The following is a 24386-nucleotide window of genomic DNA, read 5'->3' on the forward strand; positions in this document are numbered from 1 at the left end:
CTGCTTTTCTTCATTTCCGGTTGGAACTCTCTGTCCTTACGAAGTAGTTTGGGCCCGAAAAAACTTTTTTGGACTTCAAAACTGATAAACTTTTACATGAAATAAACGTTATTTTAACAAAATCTGTACCTATGCTGAGTTCCAGTAGTTACATCATGCATTATGGTATAGGCTAAATAGTTAAAAATTTGTTGTAGTACAACGAAGGATACTTTCCTACATTCTCGGGTAGAAAGTGGCCTGTCCTCACTTGCCAAGAATGGAGAAATAACGTTTAACAGCAGCAGTTGTTGGCTGACAACACTGAAGTTGTGCGGACACTGCTGGTTACAAACCGTGTTGCTTCATTCTGACAATGTTGTCGAAATCACAAGTTTTCATCATGCACTTCTTGATATAAGAATCAACACCCATGCAGTGTTGCTTCAGTTAGGATATTGCGGTATGTTGAGCATAACAGCATGTCAACCTATTTGTGTAATTTGACCGTTTATGATTCACAATGAGCAGACGATGGGCCGTCTACAACGGTAGGCCTATAAAGTAGGCTACAAGCTGTAAAATGTCAAATAACAAGTTCTCTGACAGTGCAAACATCTGCGATACAAATGAAATGCAAGCTGCAAAAAAATTATGACAAGTTTTTGAGCTAACGCTTCAATTTTTTCAGAATTTTGCATTTCTTTTGACATGATGAAGCTCATTAATTTGCTTGGCATATTTGGAATCAGTTTGAATCCGGCCCGCGACCCAAGTTGAGTTTGAGACCTCTGATGTACGGCATCAAAACAATTATGGATATTGCATATACACTACATTTAAATACTCTCAAATGTCAGCTGTCGTCTGCTCTGGTGGACATTCAATTTCTCTTATTGTAAACTGAATTCATATTTTCAATTCCTTGTTGTTGATATTATACTAATTTCTTATTATCAGAGGCTAATGCGGTTATTTGTCCCGATGGTCGGAGTCAATGTCCAGACGGCACTACATGCTGCCGACTTGGATCTGGTCAGTACGGTTGCTGTCCGTTGCCTAAAGCCGTATGTTGTAGTGACCACACTCACTGCTGTCCGGAAGGATATAAATGTGATACCGCTAGTGGTACTTGCACAAAGGGAGATTCTGTAATGTCTTGGTTAGAGAAGACTGTGGCTACCAGTAAGTATATATCTATTCACCGATTATAAACATTACAAGATCAGTACTCTTGTTGATTAATATGGGTATGGACAGGCTAATTAAAATTGTGTACGGCTCTGTTACAAAGTCCACTCTCAAAGGATATCATCCTGTATACATCATTTGGCATCACGTTACATGCTTCTAATCTTTCCGTATTCTCTATTTATCACAGTCGCGCATTTGCAGTAGGGTTCATAATATTAAGTTTGAACGGAACACGGAACCCCTATTGAGACCTTCCAAGCCATGCAGGAATTGAAATGCTGTGACAATACATGAATGTTTCATATAACACATTCACCAAATGTTTGTATTTTCAGCGGTCGACAACGTTGTATGCCCCGGTGGACAATCTTACTGCCCGGATGGTACCACTTGTTGCATTCAATCGTCTGGTCAATATGGATGTTGTCCACTACCGAACGCGGTATGTTGCAGTGACAGAACACACTGTTGCCCGTCGGGATATAATTGCAATACAGGAGCTGGTACATGCGTGAGAGCTAGTTCGGAAGTTCAAGCTATGACCGGACTGACAATATCAGGTACATAGATTTGTTAATTGCGCTAATACCACAGCGACCTATGAGCATTCCGAATTTTACTAAGCCGCTTAAACTAGTTGCAGTAGGATTACTGTTGTTGATTAATATGGGTATGGACCAGACATGGGATGATTACTTCATGAATGTAATAGATTGCGATTACGATTCCTTCTGAATGATGCGATTACGATTACGATTACAGCAAAATCAGGAAGTCTTCGATTACGATTACATTCGAAAAGTAATCACGATTACTCACGATTACATTTATTTTGCATCTTAGAAGTTATGTCGAAAGACAGTATACGGATTCCGCTAAAAAGGCCTATTGAGATAACAAACTTGCTTTAAAAAAAGATGCGTCATTTGCCTGTTACGTCATAATGCACCGATTGCCCATTTTTATAGAGGTCGATTTATCGCACCCAACGATTTGCATTCTTGCCAGGCACAAAACCGCCGCCCTCCTAATTTTCCAATAGGGTGGGGAGCGAGATCGAAGGGGACTCAAAAGTATTTTGTGAACCAACATCAATTTTAGTGTCTATCCGAGAGATTTATTGAACTTGAAAATTCTGGATAGCTTTATTTTGAAATGCATACGTCTCCCCCTAAAAAAGCATACATAATTTATAGTAGGGTTGCATTTAAAACAAATGGTTGTTTAAAACACTGTGCTTAAACATGTTTTAAAGGGTGTTTTAAAAACAAAGGCTTTAAAAAAACTAAATTGTGTTTTTTAAGTAGTAACAATATGTCATAATTGTGTAAACACTTGCCAAAAAACATGTTGTCTGAGCCTACGGACAATTACCACCCGATTTGGCCGACGTACATCGATGTATGGGACGATTGGAATCCTCAAAATAGTCTGTTCAACAGTTATAGTCCAGATATTTCGTCAAAGGAGCTATATATTACCTTACATTTTCAATTGTCAATCTCAATCCATTAGGACGTCACAATTCTTCAATTCTTTCGTGACGTCGTGGTTTAAACAAAAACAAACATTTTTAAACACGGGCCTTGTTTTAAACATGTCTGTTTCAAATTGATTTTTGTTATAAATGCAACCCGAATTTATAGTAATAGGCATTTAGGTACCAGTCAATACCTTGCTACGACACACCAAAAGACATATGCAGTTTCGACCAACATGCGACTTCACGAAGTGTGCTACTAAAGAAAGACCTTGGCCGAAACTTTGGCTATGTGTTAATTGTCAATAGCCACGCTGGGTGGACGTGACTAATAGTCCGGTCCTTCCTATCTGAGCCCATAATGCAAATGCCACTCGGGGCACCCACAGAGTATTAAATACATGACAATTTGTGTGTGCGTCTCACCATAGTTTTTGCGCCACTTCGATATCTTTTGATTATATATATAACAGACCGGAGGTCGCGAATTAACAACATAAACTAAAGTAATTATAACAAGATACCGGACGTTATAATTATGAATTACGTGCTACCAGCTCTACAGGTAAATCTGACCATCGGGGCTGAGAGAGGATTAAAAATTAATAGTAATATAATGCAATTACCAATAATATTGGTGAAATTCAGTCTTCAACTTGAAAATAACACCATATGGGGCCAAAGACCAACGTTTGGACTGAGGGACGAATTGCTGTTTAGGTCCAGATTCTAGCTACAACCCGCACTAACATGGTATAGAAGCCCATGGCCATGGCGGCAGGTCCCAATGTTGAGTAAAGAATTGTGAAATAATGATTGACGCCCGTTTCAAGTAGAGTCATATGAGAATAAGATAAAGCCGGGGCCCGATGAAGCGAACATAAAATTCTGCCTTCAACTTCATACAGATAATGTACTGCAAGAAGCCGTTACAAGAAACGGCAAAGAGGGCTCGGTTATGATATATATCACCAGCTGTTGATTTTTACTGCTTCGTTGTGGAAACCGTAATGTTTTATTTGGCGAGTACAAAATTTCAAATCTTTGTCCGGTGTACGTACGTACTACATAAGCCTACTGCTCACCAAGTAGCAACGGTCAAACTGCGTTTAACGAAGCATAGCCAAATATCAATATATAAGTTACTATTTTAAACTAGGCATGGACATTAATTATCCTGCTGCGAGGGAGTGGGGTGTGGAACGTGTTGATAACCTGATATACAGCACGGCGGGTGTTCTTACAATCACACTAATGTATAGGCTACGTACATCGAATATCTATTTAATGTGGATACTTCTTACGCAATGACGAGCAAAGCTAATAGGAATTCTGCCGTAATGATGAGCAATAGCATTTGGAAATCAGACGTGTGTGCTATCACGTAGGTGGTATAATATCTCTTCCATGTTCACGAATGTTCAGTTTATGTCATAGTCCTTGTACGAATAAAAAGTAATCGTTCTTTCACTAAGAAATCGATTAGATATGGGAAGTAGTCGATTACGATTACGATTACTTCGAAATTTTTTCGAATGTAATCGATTGCGATTACGATTACTTGAAAATGCTGTAATCGTCGTAATCGATTACGATTACTAATCGCGATTACCCCATGTCTGGTATGGACAGGGTTGTGTACCGCTTTGTTACAAACTCTACACTCAAGCAATATCATCCTGTTGAGACCTTCGGAGCCATGCAGAAATTGAAATGTTGCGACAATACATGAATGTTTCATATAACACATTCAACAAATGTTTGTATTTTCAGCGGTCGACAACGTTGTATGCCCAGGTGGACAATCTTACTGCCCGGACGGTAACACATCTTGCATTCAATCATCTGGTCAATATGGATGTTGTCCACTACCGAATGCGGTATGTTGCAGTGACAGAACACACTGTTGCCCGTCGGGATATACTTGCAATACAGGAGCTGGTACATGCGTGAGAGCTAGTTCGGAGGTTCAAGCAATGACCGGACTGACAATATCAGGTACATTTATTTGTTAATTGCGCTAATATCATAGCGACCTATGAGCATTCCGAATTTTACTAAGCCGCTTAAAATAGTTGCAGTAGTTAACGTTCCGTGTCTATAAGTGTAGACATTTAGTGCTGCTGACAAAGTGGTGTATAAATGCAATGTTGTTATGATGGTCTTCTATTCAAAACGGGGTAGTTGAAACTATTGAACCATTGTCTCATTTTCAGGGGTCCATGTTGTTATCTGTCCCGATGGTCGAAGTCAATGTCCAGACGGCACTACATGCTGCTCACTTGGATCTGGTCAATATGGTTGCTGTCCTTTGCCCCATGCAGTATGTTGTAGTGACCACAGTCACTGCTGTCCACAAGGATACAAATGTGATACCGCGGGCGGTACTTGCACAAATGGAGATTCTGTAATATCTTGGTTCGAAAAGACTGCGGTCACAAGTAAGCATTTATGTATTCTCCGATTATGGACATTACCAGATAATTATTGTTGCTCATATTTTAGGGATGTTAAATATATAGTCGGAATTTGCCATCATAAGTATATGAATTACTGAGGGCCGTACCCGTGGTGCTGCGTAATTGGCATACTTTTGTGAATTGTGACCATCCCGTGACTTGAACAAGTAATATATTGTATTTTGTTTTGGTGTTGATGCAAAATTGTGCAGCGTATCAGTCGGCTGAGGTATTGACAGCAAAAAGATGTTATTGAGCAACATCCAACTTGGTTATACATTGTCACCAGTGCTGTGTGATTCGCCGTATAGATTCTTATATTTTAGGATTCTCTACCATTTCTGAGAAAACCGCCATGATGCACGTACACACAACCTGTACATATGCATATCATGCTTGCATTGCATATATTGCATTCTCGGTAACGTCCATTCTCAGTGGTGTCCATTCTCGGTAGTGGCGTTCTCGGTAATGGTTTTCTCGGTATTAACTGGACACCATATTTTATAGACTTTAATTTGATATCATTGACATTTATGCCTGCTGCTAAAATGATATATAGATGCATACGATTGACTAATTTTCAATATGATGAAGTTATAAATAGTGAATTTATCTCTCATTTTCAGGGGCCAATGTCGGTATATGTATTAATGGACAGAGTGAATGTTGTTCACTGTTTTTGATAATAAACTAATTTCTTATTATCAGAAGTCAATGCGGTTATTTGTCCTGATGGTCGAAGTCAATGTCCAGACGGCACTACATGCTGCTCACTTGGATCTGGTCAGTACGGTTGCTGTCCGTTGCCCAAAGCTGTATGTTGTAGTGACCACACTCACTGCTGTCCGGAAGGTTACAAATGTGATACCGCCGGTGGTACTTGCACAAAGGGAGATTCTGTAATGTCGTGGTTCCAAAAGACAGACGCAACAAGTAAGCATAGTGTATGTAATCTTTCGTGCCCCAAAAGCTAGAACCATATTCGAAATGTTATGTTGAATAATGTAAAATGTACTCTAAGAAAATGTTTGAAAGATGTTAAAAGCACTGGTACTTCTCAGCGTTGGGATGACTCGAGTCACTTTTTTCCTATGACTTGACTTGACTTGAGTCACTTTGCAAAAATGACTTGACTTGACTCGACTCGACGTTTCAGAAATGCGGATTGACTGGTGACTCGGAGCAAAATTTACGAGTCAATTTCAAGTCATCAAGTAACGGTGTCGATAAAAATGGCTGATCTTGCATATATTAGGATTGTTGTCGATACGCTGGTGTGACCTGTGAGAGTGAGCAATCGCTCAATGATTTTGAGTTTTACCGAGCCTCTATTGTTCGATCCCAAATATATTGACCGCGAACAAAGTAATCGGAACTCGAAAGCTAGTAGTATAGTAATCTAATGGCATAGTGTATCACTCTTTTATATGGAATGTGCTCATTGTGGTCGGTACCCACCTTAACCAAACCTCTTGTATGATATAAATCGAGTTTTATTGAAGTTAATAAGTTTATATTACTCGTCAACCATCTGCGCAGGCTTAAAGAGAGAGAGAGAGAGAGATATGATATTCTTTCTCGCCTGCACCATCGAGATGCTTTGGCGACGGAGTTGCGATACGGCCCCATGAGGTCATCTAGTCTGCGCCCCCGTTTTTTTCTCCTCCATGCTATCCGTGATTGCTGAGCGCCTAGCAGGATAGCTGCGGATACCATTTTTCGAGTCTTTGGTATGACCCGGCCGGGGATCGAACCCACGACCTACCGCTCGAGAAGCCGGACGCATAACCATTACACTATCTCGTACGGATGTGTAGGTGGCTAGTGCATTGCATCATATCAATTCGTTTCAACTTTGAGGTTTCCTATCCTCCATTTTGGCTGATCATTATAGACTGAGGCTACACTGTTACTTAGATAGTTTAGCAGTTCTACGTACGCGTGACCGATCTGAAGCCTTTTTTGCATGACTATCTAACTCCATATTCGTCGCTCGATTCCACATAAATGGCAACTTTCAAGCAGCTATCAAAATACAGCGACGCAATTATGTCTCGCACTTTGAAGTATCAACTTGACTTGAATTGTGACTTGACGACTTGATTTGACTCGACTTGACTCGAGTCCCTTCCAAAAACTGAGTGACTTGACTTGAGTAGAGTCACTTTTAAAAATCGATTGACTTGACTCGACTCGAGTCAAAATGTGCAATGACCCGTGACTCGACGATAGTGACTTGATCCCAACACTGGTATTTCTTTCTCATTTCTGTTTACAATCGCCCACAGAATATACTTTATGACATACCATAATGAAGCTAATTTATTCGCTTGGCATTTTTGGAATTAGTTTGAATCTGACCCGCTACCTCTGAAAGTCTTCAAAACAACTATGCGTATTGCGTATACGCTAGATTTGAATACTCTCTAATGTCAGCTGTTGTCTGCGTTGGTAGGCAATCAATTTTTCTCGTAGTAAACTGAATTCATATTTTCATCTCATTGTTGTTGATAATAAACTAAATTCTTATTATCAGAGGCCAGTGCGGTTGTTTGTCCCGATGGTCGGAGTCAATGTCCAGACGGCACTACATGCTGCTCACTCGGATCTGGTCAGTATGGATGCTGTCCAGTGCCCAAAGCCGTATGCTGTAGTGACCACACTCACTGCTGTCCGGAAGGCTATAAATGTGATACCGCTGGGGGTACTTGCACAAAGGGAGATTCTGTAATGTCTTGGTTTAAGAAGAATGTGGCCACAAGTAAGCATATATCTACTTACCGATTACAAACATAACAAGATCATGACTGTCGTTGATTTTGTAGAGATGTGTTGTGTATGGTAAAAATTGAATGTGGGGAACTGGCTGTCATGAGAATATGAGTTGCTGTGGCCCTCTTGTCATGTCTTGCGTTCGTGGGCCAGTGTGATCAACATGCATTGTGTGACAATGTGGTGAATTACCAAGAAAAACATTGCATATTGTTGTCGTGTTGTTGCCATATTGGGTGGGCTCATAAGTAGGCCTTTTATGGTCCAAAGCATGTGATATTATTGAGCAACATTTAGGCAGAAATTTCATCAAAAAACTTTTCAAAAACTAATGGTTCCATGTCAATAAGTAAAGACCACAAATATGGTTATGGACAGGGACAGGCTAATTAAAAATGTGTACGGCTTTGTTACAAAGTCCACACTCGAGCGATATAATACTGTTTACATCATTTTGCGTCATGGTTACATGCTTTCAATTTTTCCGTATTCCCTATTTTTCGCCATCACGCCTTTGAAGCAAGATTCATACTGTTAACTGAACACGGAACCCCTGTTGAGACCTTTGGAGCTATGCCGGAAATTGATACTGTGACTTGTGACCAACTGACTATGCATGAATGTTTCATATAACGCATTCACCAAATGTTCGTATATTCAGCGGTTGACAACGTTATATGCCCCGGTGGACAATCTTACTGCCCTGACGGTAACACATGTTGCATTCAATCATCTGGTGAATATGGATGTTGTCCACTACCGAACGCGGTATGTTGCAGTGACAAAACACACTGTTGCCCATCGGGATATACTTGTAATACAGGAGCTGGTACATGCGTGAGAGCTAGTTCGGAGGTTCAAGCTATGACCGGACTGACAATATCAGGTACATAGATTTGGTAATTGCGGTAATATTATAGCAACCTATGAGCATTCCGAATTTTATTAAGCCGTTTAAAATAGTTGCGGTCGCTACGTTCCGTGTAGACATGTATTGCTGCTGACAACGTGGTGTATAAATGCAATGTTGTTATGATTGACTTCTATTCAATACGGGGAAGTTGAAAATATTGAACCATTGTCTCATTTTCAGGTGTCCATGTTGTTATCTGTCCTGATGGTCGAAGTCAATGTCCAGACGGCACTACATGCTGCTCGCTTGGATCTGGTCAATATGGTTGCTGTCCTTTGCCCCATGCAGTATGTTGTAGTGACCACAGTCACTGCTGTCCACAAGGATACAAATGTGATACCGCGGGCGGTACTTGCACAAATGGAGATTCTGTAATATCTTGGTTCGAAAAGACTGCGGTCACAAGTAAGCATTTATGTATTCTCCGATTATGAACATTACCAGATAATTATTGTTGCTCATATTTTAGGGATGTTTAATATATAGTCAGAATTGGCCATCATAAGTATATGAATTACTGAGGGCCTTACCCATGGTGCTGCCTAATTGGCATATTTTTGTGAATTGTGACCATCCTGTGACTTGAACAAGTAATATATTGTATTTTGTTTTGGTGTTGATGCAAAATTGGGGAGCACATCAGTCGGCTGACGTTATTGACAGCAAAAAGATGTTATGGAGCAACATCCATCTTGGTTATACATTGTCACCACTGCTGTGTGATTCGCCGTATAGATCCTTATATTTTAGGGTTCTATACCATTACCGAGAAAACCGCCGTGATGCACGTACACACAACCTGTACATGTACAATTGTACATATGCATAACATGCTTGCATTACATGTATTGCATTCTTGGTAATGTCCATTATCGGTGGTGTCCATTCTCGGTAATGTTCATTCTCTGTGGTGTCCATTCTCGGTAGTGGCGTTCTCGGTAATGGTTTTCTCGGTATTAACCGGACACCATATTTTATTGACTTTAATTTGATATCATTGACATTTATGCCTGCTGATAAAATGATGTATAAATACATACAATTGACTAATTTTCAATATGATGAAGTTATAAATAGTGAATTAATCTCTTATTTTTATCGGCCAACGTCGTTATATGTATTGACGAACAGAGTGAATATTGTTCACCGTTTTTGATATAAACCAATTTCTTATTATCAGAAGTCAATGCGGTTATTTGTCCTGATGGTCGAAGTCAATGTCCAGACGGCACTACATGCTGCTCACTCGGATCTGGTCAGTACGGTTGCTGTCCGTTGCCTAAAGCAGTGTGTTGTAGTGACCACAGTCACTGCTGTCCGGAAGGATATAAATGTGATACCGCTGGTGGTACTTGCACAAAGGGAGATTCTGTAATGTCATGGTTTGAGAAGACTGTAGCTACAAGTAAGTATATATCTACTCACTGATTACAACCGTAACAAGATCATTGTCGTTGATATTGTGGAGATGTGTAATGTATGGTAGGAACTGGCTGTCATAAGTATATGAGTTAGTGTGGCCCTCTTGTCATATTCTGCGTTTGTGGGCCAGTGTAATCAACATGTATTGTGTGACAATCTGGTGACTTACCAAGTATAACATTGCACTTTGTTGTCATATTGTTGTGATGTTGGCTGGGCTCATAAGTAGGCCTTTATGGTTCAAAGCATAAGAGGTATTCAGCCACATTCATATGTAGAAATTTCATCAAAACACTTCAAAAATTGGTAGTTATCGATAAACTACCGTAATCGTTCCATGTCAATGGGTAAAGACCATAAATATGGTTATGGACAGGGACAGGCTAATTAAAAATGCATAAGGCTTTGTTACAAAGTCCACACTCGAGCGATAAAATACTGTATACATCATTTTGTATCATGGTTACATGCTTCTAATTTTTCCGTATTCACTATTTTCTGCCATCACGCCTTTGAAGCAAGGTTCATAATGTTACTTGAACACGGAACCCCTATTGAGACCTTTGGAGCCATGCCGCAAATTGATACTGTGACGTGTGACCAACTGACTATACATGAATGTTTCATATAACGCATTCACAAGATGTTTGTATTTTCAGCGGTCGACAACGTTGTATGCCCCGGTGGACAATCTTACTGCCCTGACGGTACCACTTGTTGCATTCAATCATCTGGTCAATATGGATGTTGTCCACTACCGAATGCGGTATGTTGCAGTGACAAAACGCACTGTTGCCCATCGGGATATACTTGCAATACAGGAGCTGGTACATGCGTAAGAGCGAGTTCGGAGGTTCAAGCTATGACCAGACTGACAATATCAGGTGCGTAGATTTCCTAATTGCGCTGATATCATAGCGATGTCACCATGTATCAACATTCCGAATTCTTCTTCATTAGCGAACATTCCGTACCGGTATCTATTAGTGTAGACCAGAGTTGGATCAATTGTCATTTGTAATTGAGCTGAATGTAATTAATTAAATTTTCTCATGTAATTGTAATTGTAATTGAAGCATTTCTATTTTGTGTAATTGTAATTTTAACTTGATCAAAATTTTGCTCAATTACAATCTCAATTACATTTTCATGGAAACCTGACAATCACAACATAAAATAATCAATCAATTTAATCAATCATTTATTCGTCGCACCAGTGAAAATCCGGTACGAACCAGGATGACGACGAGGGGCCTCAAGGCCTTAGTAAACAGTCACCACGTGTAATAATTAGCCTATTTACATCGGTGTTCTATGCGTGCTGCACTATAACTAGATAATTCAGTCGCGCTAAACTGTTTCCCATACTTCAGTAGCAACAGAAAACTTTGTGAATTCCAATATAGGCTAAACCAGTGGTTCTCAAACTGGGAGCGTGCCCCCTTGGGCGGCGTGAAAGCATCTGAACGGGGCGCGACGCTCCAGTGAACTGAAATCTTTTCCGCGCTTGGCCCGATTCACCTCCGTTTTATGGTTATTGTTCGGTGTATAATCTGAATTTCGTATTGGAGTATTCTCTCATCAACAGTCATAACCTTCCATACCGTCAAACTATATGTAAGGATTGTTAACTTTCTGGTTTCATTGTGTGCTATGATGATAAGGGGGCACGAAATATTCACAACCAGTGGGCTAATCTAAATATTAATATTTCAAAAATGGATGAACAGCAACTAAACTCTTCTGAAACCTGTGCTGAACCCTTTCCTACACCACGGTCAAAGTTTTTTTAAATCTCTGACCAGTACCGAGGCTTGTTGCAACAATAGCAAAAAAAATTCAAGTTTTCAACCAAGGCTTCATCAAACTTGATCACACACTTGTAGAGATGTTATCCCCATCTTACCTCCAATCTTGGCTAAATTTACTGGGGCCAGAAACTTTTCGCACCCTAATGTTCATCAAATGCAATCTAACAGTTTCCGAGCAAGTGAAAATGTAAATGCGAACCAAAATATTGTAATTCTTAGTTATGCGGAGGTTCTTTCCTTTTGCATTTATTTTAATTTTACGCACCTTATCGGTATCATCCTTATCGCTAACGTCTTACCAATTACATTCCATTATCCTCACTCAGCTCTGAGTAGCCTAATCGTTTGATTACATTTCATTGACTGTCCTGTAGGCTATTCGCTGTTAGTCACTCAAACCTTTGGTTCTTAACAGTCGCTTGAAACATTTTTCTGTGCTTGTAGTTTTCAATACTCATGATTAGGAATAGTTCGAATACGTTGGAGTTTTTTTTTAATAAAGGGTATTCTACATATCAGGAATGAAACATGAATAGCTTGAGATTGTTGGTAATTACGTCGCTACGGTTGTCAAAGAACACCTCTTTACTGAATCAATAACCTGTTTAAAAGTAATTGTAATTGTAATTATAATTGTAATTAGTACATGTTTAACAGTAATTGTAATTGTAATTTGATATTTTTAGCATTGAGTAATTGTAATGTAATTGAAACATGCAAGGAAGTAATTGTAATTCTAATTGAAATAAAATATTGTAATTGATCCAACTCTGGTGTAGACATTTATTGCAGCTGACAAAATGTTGTATACATGCAATGTTGTTATGATTGACTTCTATTCAGGGGTCCATGTTGTTATCTGTCCCGATGGTCGAAGTCAATGTCCAGACGGCACTACATGCTGCTCACTTGGATCTGGTAAATATGGTTGCTGTCCATTGCCCAATGCAGTATGTTGTAGTGACCACAGTCACTGCTGTCCACAAGGATACAAATGTGATACCGTGGGTGGTACTTGCACAAAGGGAGATTCTATAATATCATGGTTCGAGAAGACTGCGGTCACAAGTAAGCATATATGTATTCTCCGATTATGGACATTACCAGATAATTATTGTTGCTCTTTTATGGATGTTGAATACATAGTCGGGATTGGCCATCATAAGTATATAAATTACTGAGGGCCTTACCGTGTTGCTGCGTAATTGGCATATTTTGTGTGATTATCCCATCATTCCCATGACTCAAACAAATAATATATTGCATTTTATTGTGGTGTTGATGTAGAATTGGTGAGCGCATCAGTAGGCTGACGTTATTGACAGTGAAAAGATGTTATTGAGCGACATCCATCCTGGTTATACATTGTCACCACTGCTGTGTTATTCGCCGTAGATCCTTATATTTTAGCGACTTTTATTTCATATCATTGACTTTTATGTCTGCTGATAAAATGCTGTATAGATACAATATAGTTAAGAGTGACTACTTTTCAATATTTTGAAGATTAAATAGTCAATTAATCTCTCATTGTCAGGGGCCAACATCGTTATATGTATTGATGAACTGAGTGAATGTTGTTCAATGTTTTTGGTAATAAACTGATTTCATATTCTCAGAAGTCAATGCGGTTATTTGTCCTGATGGTCGAAGTCAATGTCCAGACGGCACTACATGCTGCTCACTCGGATCTGGTCAGTACGGTTGCTGTCCGTTGCCTAAAGCTGTATGTTGTAGTGACCACAGTCACTGCTGTCCGGAAGGATACAAATGTGATACCGCCGGTGGCACTTGCACAAAGGGAGATTCTGTGATGTCGTGGTTCGAAAAGACCGAAGCAACAAGTAAGCATAGTTTGTGTAATCTTTCATGCCCCGAAAGCTAGAACTATATTTCGTATGTTATGCTAAATAATGTTAAATGTAAATAACTTTAAAAATGCTTGAAAAATGTTAACAGTCAATGGTATTTGTTTCTCGTTTCTGTGTTCAATCCGTCAAAGAATTGATGTTATGACATAATTAAGCTCATTTATTCGCTTGGCGTCCACCTCTTGTGGTGGTATCTAACAGCATCAATGAAAAATTTTGTCTGTGTATACTGTTGATTTGCTATGGTGTCTTCTTCAAGTTATGAAACTGTTTGATCTGCCATGTAAACACCTAGTCTTAGATGCCCACCTGCATGTTATGACGTCAGTAGTTGTGACTGTATCAATCTATTTCAGCAGTGATTTCGGAGCCGTTACATGAACTCAATACTCAAGCACAAAGTAACTCCGGGTATGTTGTTAGTTCGTAGTGGGAAAACGGCATCTACTCATTAGCACTATTATGGTATTGATAGTTAGGAAGATCTATTTGCCATCTCAGATTGCTTGATTCATACATCCAAGTGCATTTTGGAAGCATCAACTGGTTTCTTAAATCTGTTCTCCATTTGTAATTAAAGTAGCCCTGGTGTTTCTTAGAAAACACTGCCATTCTGTAGTAGATTGCTACGACGTTTGACCAAGTTTGAACCTCTCTATTACTGCATGCTGTGGATTCTTTGTAGCTCTCGATGTCTGTTGTTTTTTAAATATTGAGGCAAATTGTCCAGTGTGTATGCAAGTATCGAATGTTGACAATGTCAAACTTGACAAAATGATCTAGACCGCCGGGTCAATTGTGTTATATATTTTATATATTTTTCAGAGACCGTGACCACTGTGTGATGTGCCCTGACGATACCGAATGCCCGAATTTCAATACATGCTGTCAATTGTCCAGTGGAAAATACGGCTGCTGCCCTTTCCCACAGGTATGCATTTTTCGAGACACAACATTTTTACACTCGTTTTCAGTGCCAACTCTAATGTTTTTTTTCAGGCCGTGTGTTGTCCGGACCATCAGCATTGTTGTAAGCACGGCTTTGTTTGTGACACTGCGCACAGTTTATGTGTGTCGAGCGATGACGACAGCCAACATCCGATGATGCGAATGCAGTTTTTCGAGAAGACTTTTTCTATAGAATCCGATGTGATGACGTTTGATGAGATGTAGATCGTGGATTTGGGCTATTTTGTCCGTTGATATATGCATGGGAATTTTACCTTGTACTATTAGGCTTGTGTATCTTTGCTAAATTTTGTATTCCTTTTTTCCAGCTCTTGATAATGCAGCATTGTTTTGAACTTTGACGAACCAATAAGAAGCTATTGCCCCTGATATTTTGTTTCGTTTCTTGATTCTTCGTATTGAGTTCGGTTGTGTATGTAATGTGGTCTCGGAAAGATTTCAGGATGTGCCAAAACTATCATTTGAACGACCGGGTCAATAGGACTAGTTTCAAGAAGTAGAATGGAATAATGGAAATCTGTACGAATGTTGAAAGCCAATACGGCGTTTTAGGACTGAATAGTCATTGTGCTTTCATAATTTATGTTATTACTGTAGAAGCAACGCTAGTATCTTAGCGTCACTGTGAGTTTTTGCCCAACCCAAGTTCGGTTAAAATATTTTTAATACTGTACTCTTCGATGTGAGACCAGTCATTTGAGTTTACCGGTGTGACTTTTGCTGACATTGTTTCATTTACTCCGCGACCGTTTCGCCGGCTAGACATGAATTCACAGTGGTGCTAAAACTCATACGGACTAACTGCAGGCGCTACATAATGCAGCCGAATGTTACATATTGCAGTTGGCCTAAAACTTTTAGCAAGAGTATGGATATCTTGTTCTATATCCCTGAGCAAGAGCAAACTCGATTTGTGAGTGGCAAAAAGCGGTTCAAGACGATGTGCTCTAATCTTTTGAACAACGTTCTGCATGTGATGTGACATTTATGAGACGTCTAAGCTAGAAAAACATTCGTGTCATCATGACTTGGAAGCACAGGTAAATTTGGCACTTTTGTGAAAGTACAGTATGCCCAATGATATATATATCATTGAGTATGCCACACAGAGTTTATATCAAGGATTGGTCACTGGCGATTTCGAGTAGCGAGGAAAGCTCGACGGAAAACTTCATAGCCTAGTCGTAGTCGAGTAGCTGCGCCAATCCAAATCCGAACCTCCAAATCCTAATCCATAACTTTTTCATATTCAAGTCCATGTCCAATCCTAATCCGATTCCAACTGGAAATTCAGAAAAAATACTAATTTATGCAATGGTGGGATTCGAAAATTTTCTTTCACAACCAACGATTCACTTGATTCAAGATAACTTAGTAACCCTAAGTATATTAATAACTGATCTGAATAAAGTTTGTCGCCATTCGCCACACGACATTTCAATCTCCCAAAAATAGGTAAATCCAATCCAAATCCTAATCCGTTCTGAAAAAAATGTCTAATCCAAATCCTATCCAAATCCGACAAAATTTCACAAATCCTGTTTTTTCAAAACCTAATCCTAATCCACGCTCATCTCTGTCGTACTATAGATAACTAACCTACGGTTAGTTATCTATAGACGAACGCATACCGTGTGTACCTCGTCATTTAGTAGACTCCGGGCGTAAGCAAAAGATAGGCAATAAGCATAGCAGCTGCAGGCAGAAAATGACTGGCACATTAGCAAGGGTATTTATTTGTCAAATCGCGAATAAATAAGCGGCCATGAATTGCGTCCGATGTCAACTGACAAGAATGACAGGTTGGACCGATACAACATAGTGTCATCAGCAACAGAGTTTGATCTGGTCATGTTCTGTTTTTACATTGTTGGTGATATGCAATTCGGCGGCCTCTGTGCGCCTGCTGTGCTCAATTGTTGTGAGTCGTGGTCCCAAATTTTTGAATAGACCGTATAGAACATTGCAATTGCGAGGAAGTATAATGCAATGACGGTACCATCTTCGATCCTTTCCATCAGCTCCATCATAACATAAAAATTTGGTGTGTTTACAATTTTACAGTCGTTGCTTACTAATACTTATCACAATGCCTGGAAAGAAACGTCCTAACCTTACCATTCCAGCAACGCAGACGCCTCCACCAGAACCTGCAGAGCAACAAAAGATACCAACACAGTAAGTGCATTTATATTGTATATGACTCTTGTAAAGTAATGCTTATAACTCCCTTCTGTAACATAGTAACTTATTGCTTATAACACATTTCTGCTCTGTTTACTTTGATTTTCATGTAGCCTACTGGTACCTGTTGAGTTAGTTCCCAACTAGTAGAGGCCTAAGGTATACCTATGCAACTTACATGCAAAATGTTGCATTTGTTGTTTCTTTGGCAATTCAATATTCGTAACTCCATCGTGAAATTTGGGGGTGCTGCGAGTCTCTCAAATATATTTATTGATTCAAGCAATACCTAGACTAATAAGTGAATTATAATAATTGCTATTATTGACAATGAAATATTGGAATATTTAAAATAAGTTATTAGTGTTTATTTTCGAAATAAAAGACATTTACTTGAAACTTGAGTCGAGTTCAATATGTAAAGACCTCTACCTGACAAATGAACACAATTGCTATATCTTTATCAAATTAATTTGTTGCAATTGCAACTCCATGTTGATTAATTGTCAATCCAAATCGTTGTAAAATTTTGAGAAAGGCTGTGATCCACTGTAGATCATATAGCAATTTGAAAATTTGAATGTGAAAGCATCTTTATTGACTGCTGTGTCTTCATGCTATGTTGATGAGTTATGGATATTTGATTTTTAATACCCATGCAATTGGCATATGTTCATTTTGATGCGAATAGCTAATCTGAATTGAAAGCTGGTTGTACTGAAGCTGGCTCGTGTAATTCTTGAATTTTCCATTTACTGGGATTTATTCGTCTATTTCTCCGTATTTTATCTATCAGCACCTACCGCAAAATTCATCCCAAAATGAGTTACAGTATTGTAGTTGAACGATACGTTGCAACCTCCGACATTATTTAAAACTAATTTTACAGGAATATCGTTGATACCACAGTGAAAGCTCTTGAGGACCTTAAAATTGATGATGTACAGAGAAAGCGGTTGGATCACTTCCTCTCACAAAAAAAAGCCGTGAGTATATTGATATGGTGCGGGACTGTGACGAAACTACTGAAATATATTGAAATTGCAAAATATATTTCCAACTGCCCAACTTTATGGCTGGTGGATGAACTTTCTGCATGTATCAAACTCAATAACGCTAGACAATGATTTGATTCGAGTAGTGAGGGTCGAGGGGCTATATTTCCAAGTACCGGTACTGAAATTGTACCGCCATTTCAGTAAGATTTGTATTATCATTGATGGAAATTTTAGTTTCAATACTTTCTTTCTGCCGTGGTGGCGTGGTATCCTTGACATCTGGGTCAATTTATCACAGCATCAATAACATGTACAACAAAGCAACATATGTTATTGGGAGGGAGAGTTCTGCAACATTCTCACAAAGCGCAATATAATGGGCATGGCTGAAAAATATCAAATTATCTTCAATATGGTAGTGGTGTGTAGCTGTAGCTGGAAACTACCCCAGACCTATAGTATGTAGGCAAGAGAGAATGAATACTGCATGAACTCTTGAACAGCTGTTACCTGCCGCAACACGTCTTTAGTTGTGCCTGTGTTGGAGCAATTTTAACTTGATAGAACTTGGACTTGAACATGCGTCTCCCTGTTCGCCGATCGCCATTAATATCCACGGAAGAACGATTTGATGCTACCTTACAGATTGGGATGCTCGAGAGTGCCCAGAACACAGATTTCCAGAAGAAAGCCGAAATCGGCGTCGGAAATGGAGGCGTGGTCCACCTCGTACAGCACAAAGATTCCGGCCTTGAAATGGCTCGAAAAGTTAGCATATCAGCTGTTTTTCTGAGTGAAATTTCTCGTATCAAGCATGCTCGCCGTGAAATCACAGCTCATTCATCTCGAAGTGAAGCCGGCGGTGCAGAATCAAATCATAAGGGAGCTGCAGATTCTCCACGATTGCAAAAGTCCATTTATTGTCGGATTCTACGGGGCGTTTCACAGCGACGGGGAGATAAGCATATGCATGGAAAACATGGTTAGTAGTCTGCTGGTATTCGCTTCGACGTGACACAGGGTAGCTTCAGGTTTTAGCCGACACAGGGCATGAAAATGCTTTACTTTAGGATGCCGGGTCTCTCGATCAAGTGGTCAAAAGAGCCAGAAGGATACCGGAGCCTATTTTGGGGAAAGTTAGCCTAGCGGTAAGTGAAATCTTGTTGTTTCATTGTGCAGGGCTGGTAAGTCACAGAAATTTCATATACGATTCTGACTCCCCGTGTATCTATGCGTTTTTGCACCGTGACTCTGATTTTGCACTCGTCTCTTCAAGATATAAATATGTGTCTCTGTCGCCGACTCACGAATAGCGAAATTGACAAGTGCGACTCTGGCTCCGATTCCTCAGCCCTGTCAGTCCGGTTTCACATAATATCAGCCTTTCTCACAGGAAAAATATTATTGTCCCGTGGTTTATCTATGACTTTGAGAGAAATAATATTTGCAACTATCAATTTGAACATGTTGAATAGGCCTAGTCGCGTGATGTTATGATAGGTGGCAGTGGCACTCAAGTAATGATTGACTCGATGCGTAATGGTTAACGCCGATTCGAAACACCCAGATACCTGATTTTGCCTAACCTCATTAACTACAAAGCAATATCCTGATATTCTAGTTTATGTAGGGCAAACATATTTGCGAGATGACTGGAACTACTGCAAGAGAATTGAAAAACCTTGGATTAATAAAAGTCTGGGTATCTTGGCCCAAGAGATTTCCCACCGCAGAACCGCTCATTACCATGAACATTATTTTCAATCATTGAAATACTTCGGAACTGCCCAGCACTCGGGGGGGGGGGTTAGTTTCTCATGCGAATGATCCGTGCCTAATTTTTTTTCAGCTCGATGAAAATAATTTATACTTTGAAAACTTACAAAGTAGAAGTGGGCTGCCGTCCAAAGTTTATGACTCAACTAGTTAAAGTGGCAGCAGTTGACTCGGGTAATCAGAAGTATTACCCGATCTCTGGCCGCTGTGACATGAACGGGTTAGGCAGAGATGTGCGACAGTATGAAATATTTTCCGTTGAAATTTTCGTCATTATCGTATGCTCGAGTAATTTCTCATCAGGAGTGAATATATCATATGCCGGTGAGCAGTAGACTTGTTTTTGTAGGTGCTACGCGGACTGCACTATCTCAGAGTCAGCCACAATATCATCCACAGAGGTAACGTGTTCGTTGGCGGCAGTGTATTTTGTGTTGTGCCTAATTTCGGTGTCTTCCCAGACGTGAAACCATCAAATATCCTGGTGAATTCAAGAGGAGAAATTAAATTGTGCGATTTCGGCGTCAGCGGTCAACTGATCGATTCGATGGCAAATTCCTTCGTCGGTACAAGGTCGTATATGTCGGTAAGTTTTACAGATGACAGGACAACGCGGGCTTGTCTAGTCTTGCGTCACCAGATGAGGTCATGGTCTAACTCTAAACAGTCAGTGATGTTACTTTAATGGAAGTAGAATCAAAGCCGTGAATTTCTACTCAGTTTTGAGTATAAGTAGCAATTTCCAATACATGTCAGAACTTCTCTGGCAGTAGTTTCAAAAAGTGTATTTGGCCGAGGTGTCTCAGACTTTTGGAAGTTAATCGGATGTTGTTACTTCTGAAATTCCAATCTTTTTCTTTGCAACTAACACAAGATGACTAATGGCAATCCGAATAGGTACAATCTTCGAGAATACAGTCAGTCACAATGATATTGCTGGGCTATTTAAAGCAGCTCATATGTCATTTTCACTCGTAAAGCGATACCAAAACTACTTTCCTCTTTACAAAATCCAAATAGTTTAGCCTGAAAAATCCTAATTAGAAGTGGATCTAGTCCAAAACATAGCAAAATCTATTTGAGCACCCCGAAAAGTAGAAGTACTATATTACTGACCACCTCAAGGGGTCACACGGGTTCCGGTTTTCAACTGATTAACCGGTACCTTATTCCACAGCCCGAACGACTCCAAGGCGCGCCCTACTCGGTTCTGTCGGACATCTGGTCTCTGGGCCTATCCCTCATAGAAATGGCGGTCGGTCGGTACCCCATTCCTCCGCCGTCACAGAAAGACCTCGACATCATGTTCGGCAATCCGGCCGAGGGCGCTTCCAACCAGAAGAGACCACCAAGTGACATAACGATTGCTTTTAAGCTTGAAATCCGTCGCTAGTCTTGTCTTGCTATCTTGCAGGCACTTACGTACCTGACGGGCAGCGGCCGATGGCTATTTTCGAGCTGTTGAATTTTATTGTGAATGAGGTAGGTGCTGGAGCTGTGCGGTATTCAGTGCTGGTATGGTAATCTTTCAATTGTGATTTTCCAGCCTCCTCCGCAACTGCCCAAAGGCATATTCTCGGAGGCGTTCTGCGATTTTGTGTCGCGCTCTTTGGAGAAGAATCCACAGGACCGGGCAGATTTGAAAGCACTTATGGTATGGTGCTGTGTATGTGTGATTGGACAATTGAGTTATTAGTTAGGAGGGTCACAGCATGTCCTTTCGTCCACAGCATGTCCTTATGTAATGTATCAACGGACTGGTTCAATGTCCAGACCGCGTGATAAAGAGTGGATAAACGCTATAGTAGAATCCGATAAAAGTTTTCAGTGTTGCTACTGCACTAGTAGTAACGATGACGACGTAAATTTCTATTCAATTACAAGTAAGGAATTTCGAAGCTATGTCAGAGCTGCTTCAAGTACGAATAGAAAACGAGGTTTGAAAAGCACTTAAGGAGTTGCAAAAAGTAGATTTCGTCCATGAGTTGTGTGCTATTAGCAGTTGATCAGAGGTGGCCCATCGCCGCGGTTAGTGCAAAATGATCAATGACACCGCCAAGGTGTAATTTTAGAAAAAATATTTATACAATTGCCATGACAGTTTATATACAATATCATGATACTTTCTACAAACTGAAAAAATACTTGCAAGTAGAAATGAAAGTAGTCTTAAAATGTAGCCACTTTAGTAAGTACAGGGAGTAGCCTAAACCTACTTGAGTAGGCTACTCTGAAAAAGTAGAAGTGCTTAGTTACTGACCACTTCTGGTCATATACTTGATTGGACAATACTTGATAATTTGAAGATCATTGATGCTGGATTTCTGATACCCGTGACAGTTTGATGTTGTGGAGATCAATGTTCTGTATTACTTCTTAGACGCACGAGTTCATAAAGACGGCAGAAGCCAGTAATACCGATTTCGCTGGCTGGATTCGCAAGACAATGGGGTTGAAGCCTCCGTCGCCTACAACGCCGCAAGACAAGACATAGAACTTATCCGGACTCGGTTTCGAGAACATATTATATATACAGCGTTGATTTTATGATCGGCCGGTTTCATGTTTTCTAATACTTCTTTACAGCGACGCTCTCGCCTGCTCACTATCGGTGGCCTCTGGAGCCATGGTAACCAGAGTTTTATTGTGAAATATGAAATCTTCGCATATTCATGATATAGTTTAGGTTACGATCATAAGTTTCAGGTAATCATGTCGGGCCAAGCTTCACTGGCGTCTACTCATCCATTCCTCTTCCGTCAATGAGAATATTATCCTATTCTCGGCATTGTAGTGAAGTGTTGGATTAGGTTTGAGTAGCTTTTCCTCTGTTAAATGAAATCCCAATCTGTGCGCCACTGCAACGCTTGGCCTGTTATCTTTATGCGCTATTATTTTCAATTTGCTGATGTCTAGTTTTGTAAAGGCGGCTTCCTCTAGTTTTAAGCAGCACTTTGTAATGATTCCCTTGCCGTGATGTGCTTGATCCAGCCAGTAGCCTATTTCAGCACACGGTTCTTGCTTCGTCTCGGCGTCACGAATTATATTAACTAATCCGCACATGCCGATGAATTCCCATGGCTTGTTGTCTTCGTCGTGTCTGGAATGTGGAAGGTCGTGAGTCCGTCGAGTGTCGAATTACGCTGAATTGGTTTTGTCGAGCGACGCTAATATTTCGAGTCTAGACAGCCGAATATTGGAAATTTATATAGGAAGCAGGCCAGGTTACACTCGAGCTTGAGCCGTACATAGGAGAGGAAATAGCAGACTACATTTGAAAGAAGCACTGATCGGCCAAGGATCGCGAACTGGCTGAAATTTATAGTTTTCATCTAAAACCATGCGCATTTGTCCGGTAGTTGTTTCTTGATACCTTATAAATTGTAAAACGATCAAAAGATAGTGATGAGTCGACATTATTTCGCAGTTATCTCCAAAGTCACACGCCCACCAGGAACCCGTTTGCGACCGTCATACGCAAATCAGGTAGAGGTTCCACTGCTCGAAAGGTACAAAAGACGCCTGGATTTCGATCGATCCGCTACTTACCTACAGTCCTTTCTGCGATGTAATATGCACATCTCCATGCACTGTCCCTCCTTGAATCGCTTTAAACTATTACTGAAGTATTCGAGTTCGTCATCGCCGCTCTTCGTCATTTTAGCCCACGGTAGCCATGCTTGTAGAAGTTCGCGATTTCGATCAACGACTTCGTAAGCCTCCTTCGCGAACTCCTGGTCTAGGCTTACTAACTGCAGTTTCAAATCCTTATCCACGATAATTTCGTTCATAATGCGCAGCCGACTGCTTTCTAAAGTAAACATATAGTAGCATCGTAATTATTCGTGCTGTCAAATGAGTATTGACTATGGCGCGGTAGTTCAGCAGCGTCTTTTCAAAATCAGCCTCGTCAATTATGATGACACTGCATGTTATGTAGGTCAGTTATCTATAGTTAAAACTGCATCGTGAATTTATACACCATGACTATAGAGCACTGTTGCACTGCTACTCTATAGCTTCAGCACATCTCGTAATAGCTACGAATCGTGCAGGAAAATTCGAGTTCATCCAAAGTTTGGATTCAAATCCCGACCCGTTTTCGATAAAAATTCATATCTGACTGAACGGACTTGCCTGACCAATTGACCATAATATCATAGCCCTTATAAGAGTTATAAAGGCTATGATTATATCGCAATCTTGTGGTGTCTTGATTTGATAAAAATTTTAATACAATGATCGTGATGACCAAATGATATATCATTGCCTAACCTCAGCATTTGGGGTCGATTCTGAAACCACTGTGATTCTAATAGAATTCTCGGGAATTATATATGTTCAGGTGAAACACAAAAAACAGCAAGGGCATCATGATATTTTTCAGTTTGGAATTTTTACCAGAATCCCGAAAACCACTTGCCAGATTTTACAATAGTTTTTTGTGACAGGTTATAGGGATATCTGATCAAGAATGCGACTGAATCAGTAGACAGAGGTACCAAACTATAAAACAAATTTACAATAAAAATGGTTTGAAATATCTCAGGAATAC

At 40.0% G+C, this 24386-nt stretch overlaps 3 protein-coding genes across 34 annotated transcripts in view; 2 read left to right on the plus strand and 1 right to left on the minus strand.

Moving 5' to 3' along the window:
- The window catches only part of LOC145448606 (uncharacterized), a 32805-nt gene extending 17563 nt beyond the window's left edge, over positions 1 to 15242 (plus strand). For 13 of the 32 annotated variants that reach the window (XM_080327021.1, XM_080327028.1, XM_080327026.1 and 10 more), the window contains 15 exons: positions 940 to 1164; positions 1509 to 1733; positions 4427 to 4651; positions 4870 to 5094; positions 5824 to 6048; positions 7652 to 7876; positions 8549 to 8773; positions 8981 to 9205; positions 9981 to 10205; positions 10882 to 11106; positions 12877 to 13101; positions 13653 to 13877; positions 14261 to 14315; positions 14730 to 14835; positions 14904 to 15242. In XM_080327021.1, the coding sequence (XP_080183147.1) occupies positions 940 to 1164; positions 1509 to 1733; positions 4427 to 4651; positions 4870 to 5094; positions 5824 to 6048; positions 7652 to 7876; positions 8549 to 8773; positions 8981 to 9205; positions 9981 to 10205; positions 10882 to 11106; positions 12877 to 13101; positions 13653 to 13877; positions 14261 to 14315; positions 14730 to 14835; positions 14904 to 15077 (3035 nt within the window). In that variant the 3' untranslated portion in view covers positions 15078 to 15242. The remainder of the gene's footprint in view (positions 1 to 939; positions 1165 to 1508; positions 1734 to 4426; positions 4652 to 4869; positions 5095 to 5823; positions 6049 to 7651; positions 7877 to 8548; positions 8774 to 8980; positions 9206 to 9980; positions 10206 to 10881; positions 11107 to 12876; positions 13102 to 13652; positions 13878 to 14260; positions 14316 to 14729; positions 14836 to 14903) is intronic. The other 19 variants (XM_080327034.1, XM_080327030.1, XM_080327033.1 and 16 more) reach the window with 19 other exon arrangements.
- Positions 15243 to 16895: 1653 nt separating this feature from the next.
- LOC145448610 (dual specificity mitogen-activated protein kinase kinase 1-like) lies at positions 16896 to 22891 on the plus strand. Its single transcript, XM_080327055.1, has 11 exons — positions 16896 to 17051; positions 17947 to 18043; positions 18701 to 18823; positions 18891 to 19037; positions 19126 to 19203; positions 20181 to 20232; positions 20293 to 20417; positions 21009 to 21183; positions 21246 to 21313; positions 21378 to 21485; positions 22212 to 22891. The coding sequence occupies exons 1-11, from the start codon at positions 16963 to 16965 to the stop codon at positions 22323 to 22325; spliced, it is 1176 nt and encodes a 391-aa protein (XP_080183181.1). The 5' UTR covers positions 16896 to 16962; the 3' UTR covers positions 22326 to 22891.
- LOC145448611 (putative ribosomal N-acetyltransferase YdaF) lies at positions 22457 to 23763 on the minus strand. Its single transcript, XM_080327056.1, has 2 exons — positions 23381 to 23763; positions 22457 to 22931 (listed from the first exon to the last, which is right to left on the minus strand). Exons 1-2 carry the CDS (start codon positions 23653 to 23655, stop codon positions 22559 to 22561), a joined length of 648 nt encoding a protein of 215 aa, XP_080183182.1. The 5' UTR covers positions 23656 to 23763; the 3' UTR covers positions 22457 to 22558.
- Between the last annotated feature and the right edge of the window lie 623 nt (positions 23764 to 24386).

Source organism: Botryllus schlosseri, chromosome 10, assembly GCF_051294905.1.
Source record: "Botryllus schlosseri isolate E-star chromosome 10, Bs_hap1, whole genome shotgun sequence".
Lineage (NCBI taxonomy): Eukaryota > Metazoa > Chordata > Ascidiacea > Stolidobranchia > Styelidae > Botryllus > Botryllus schlosseri.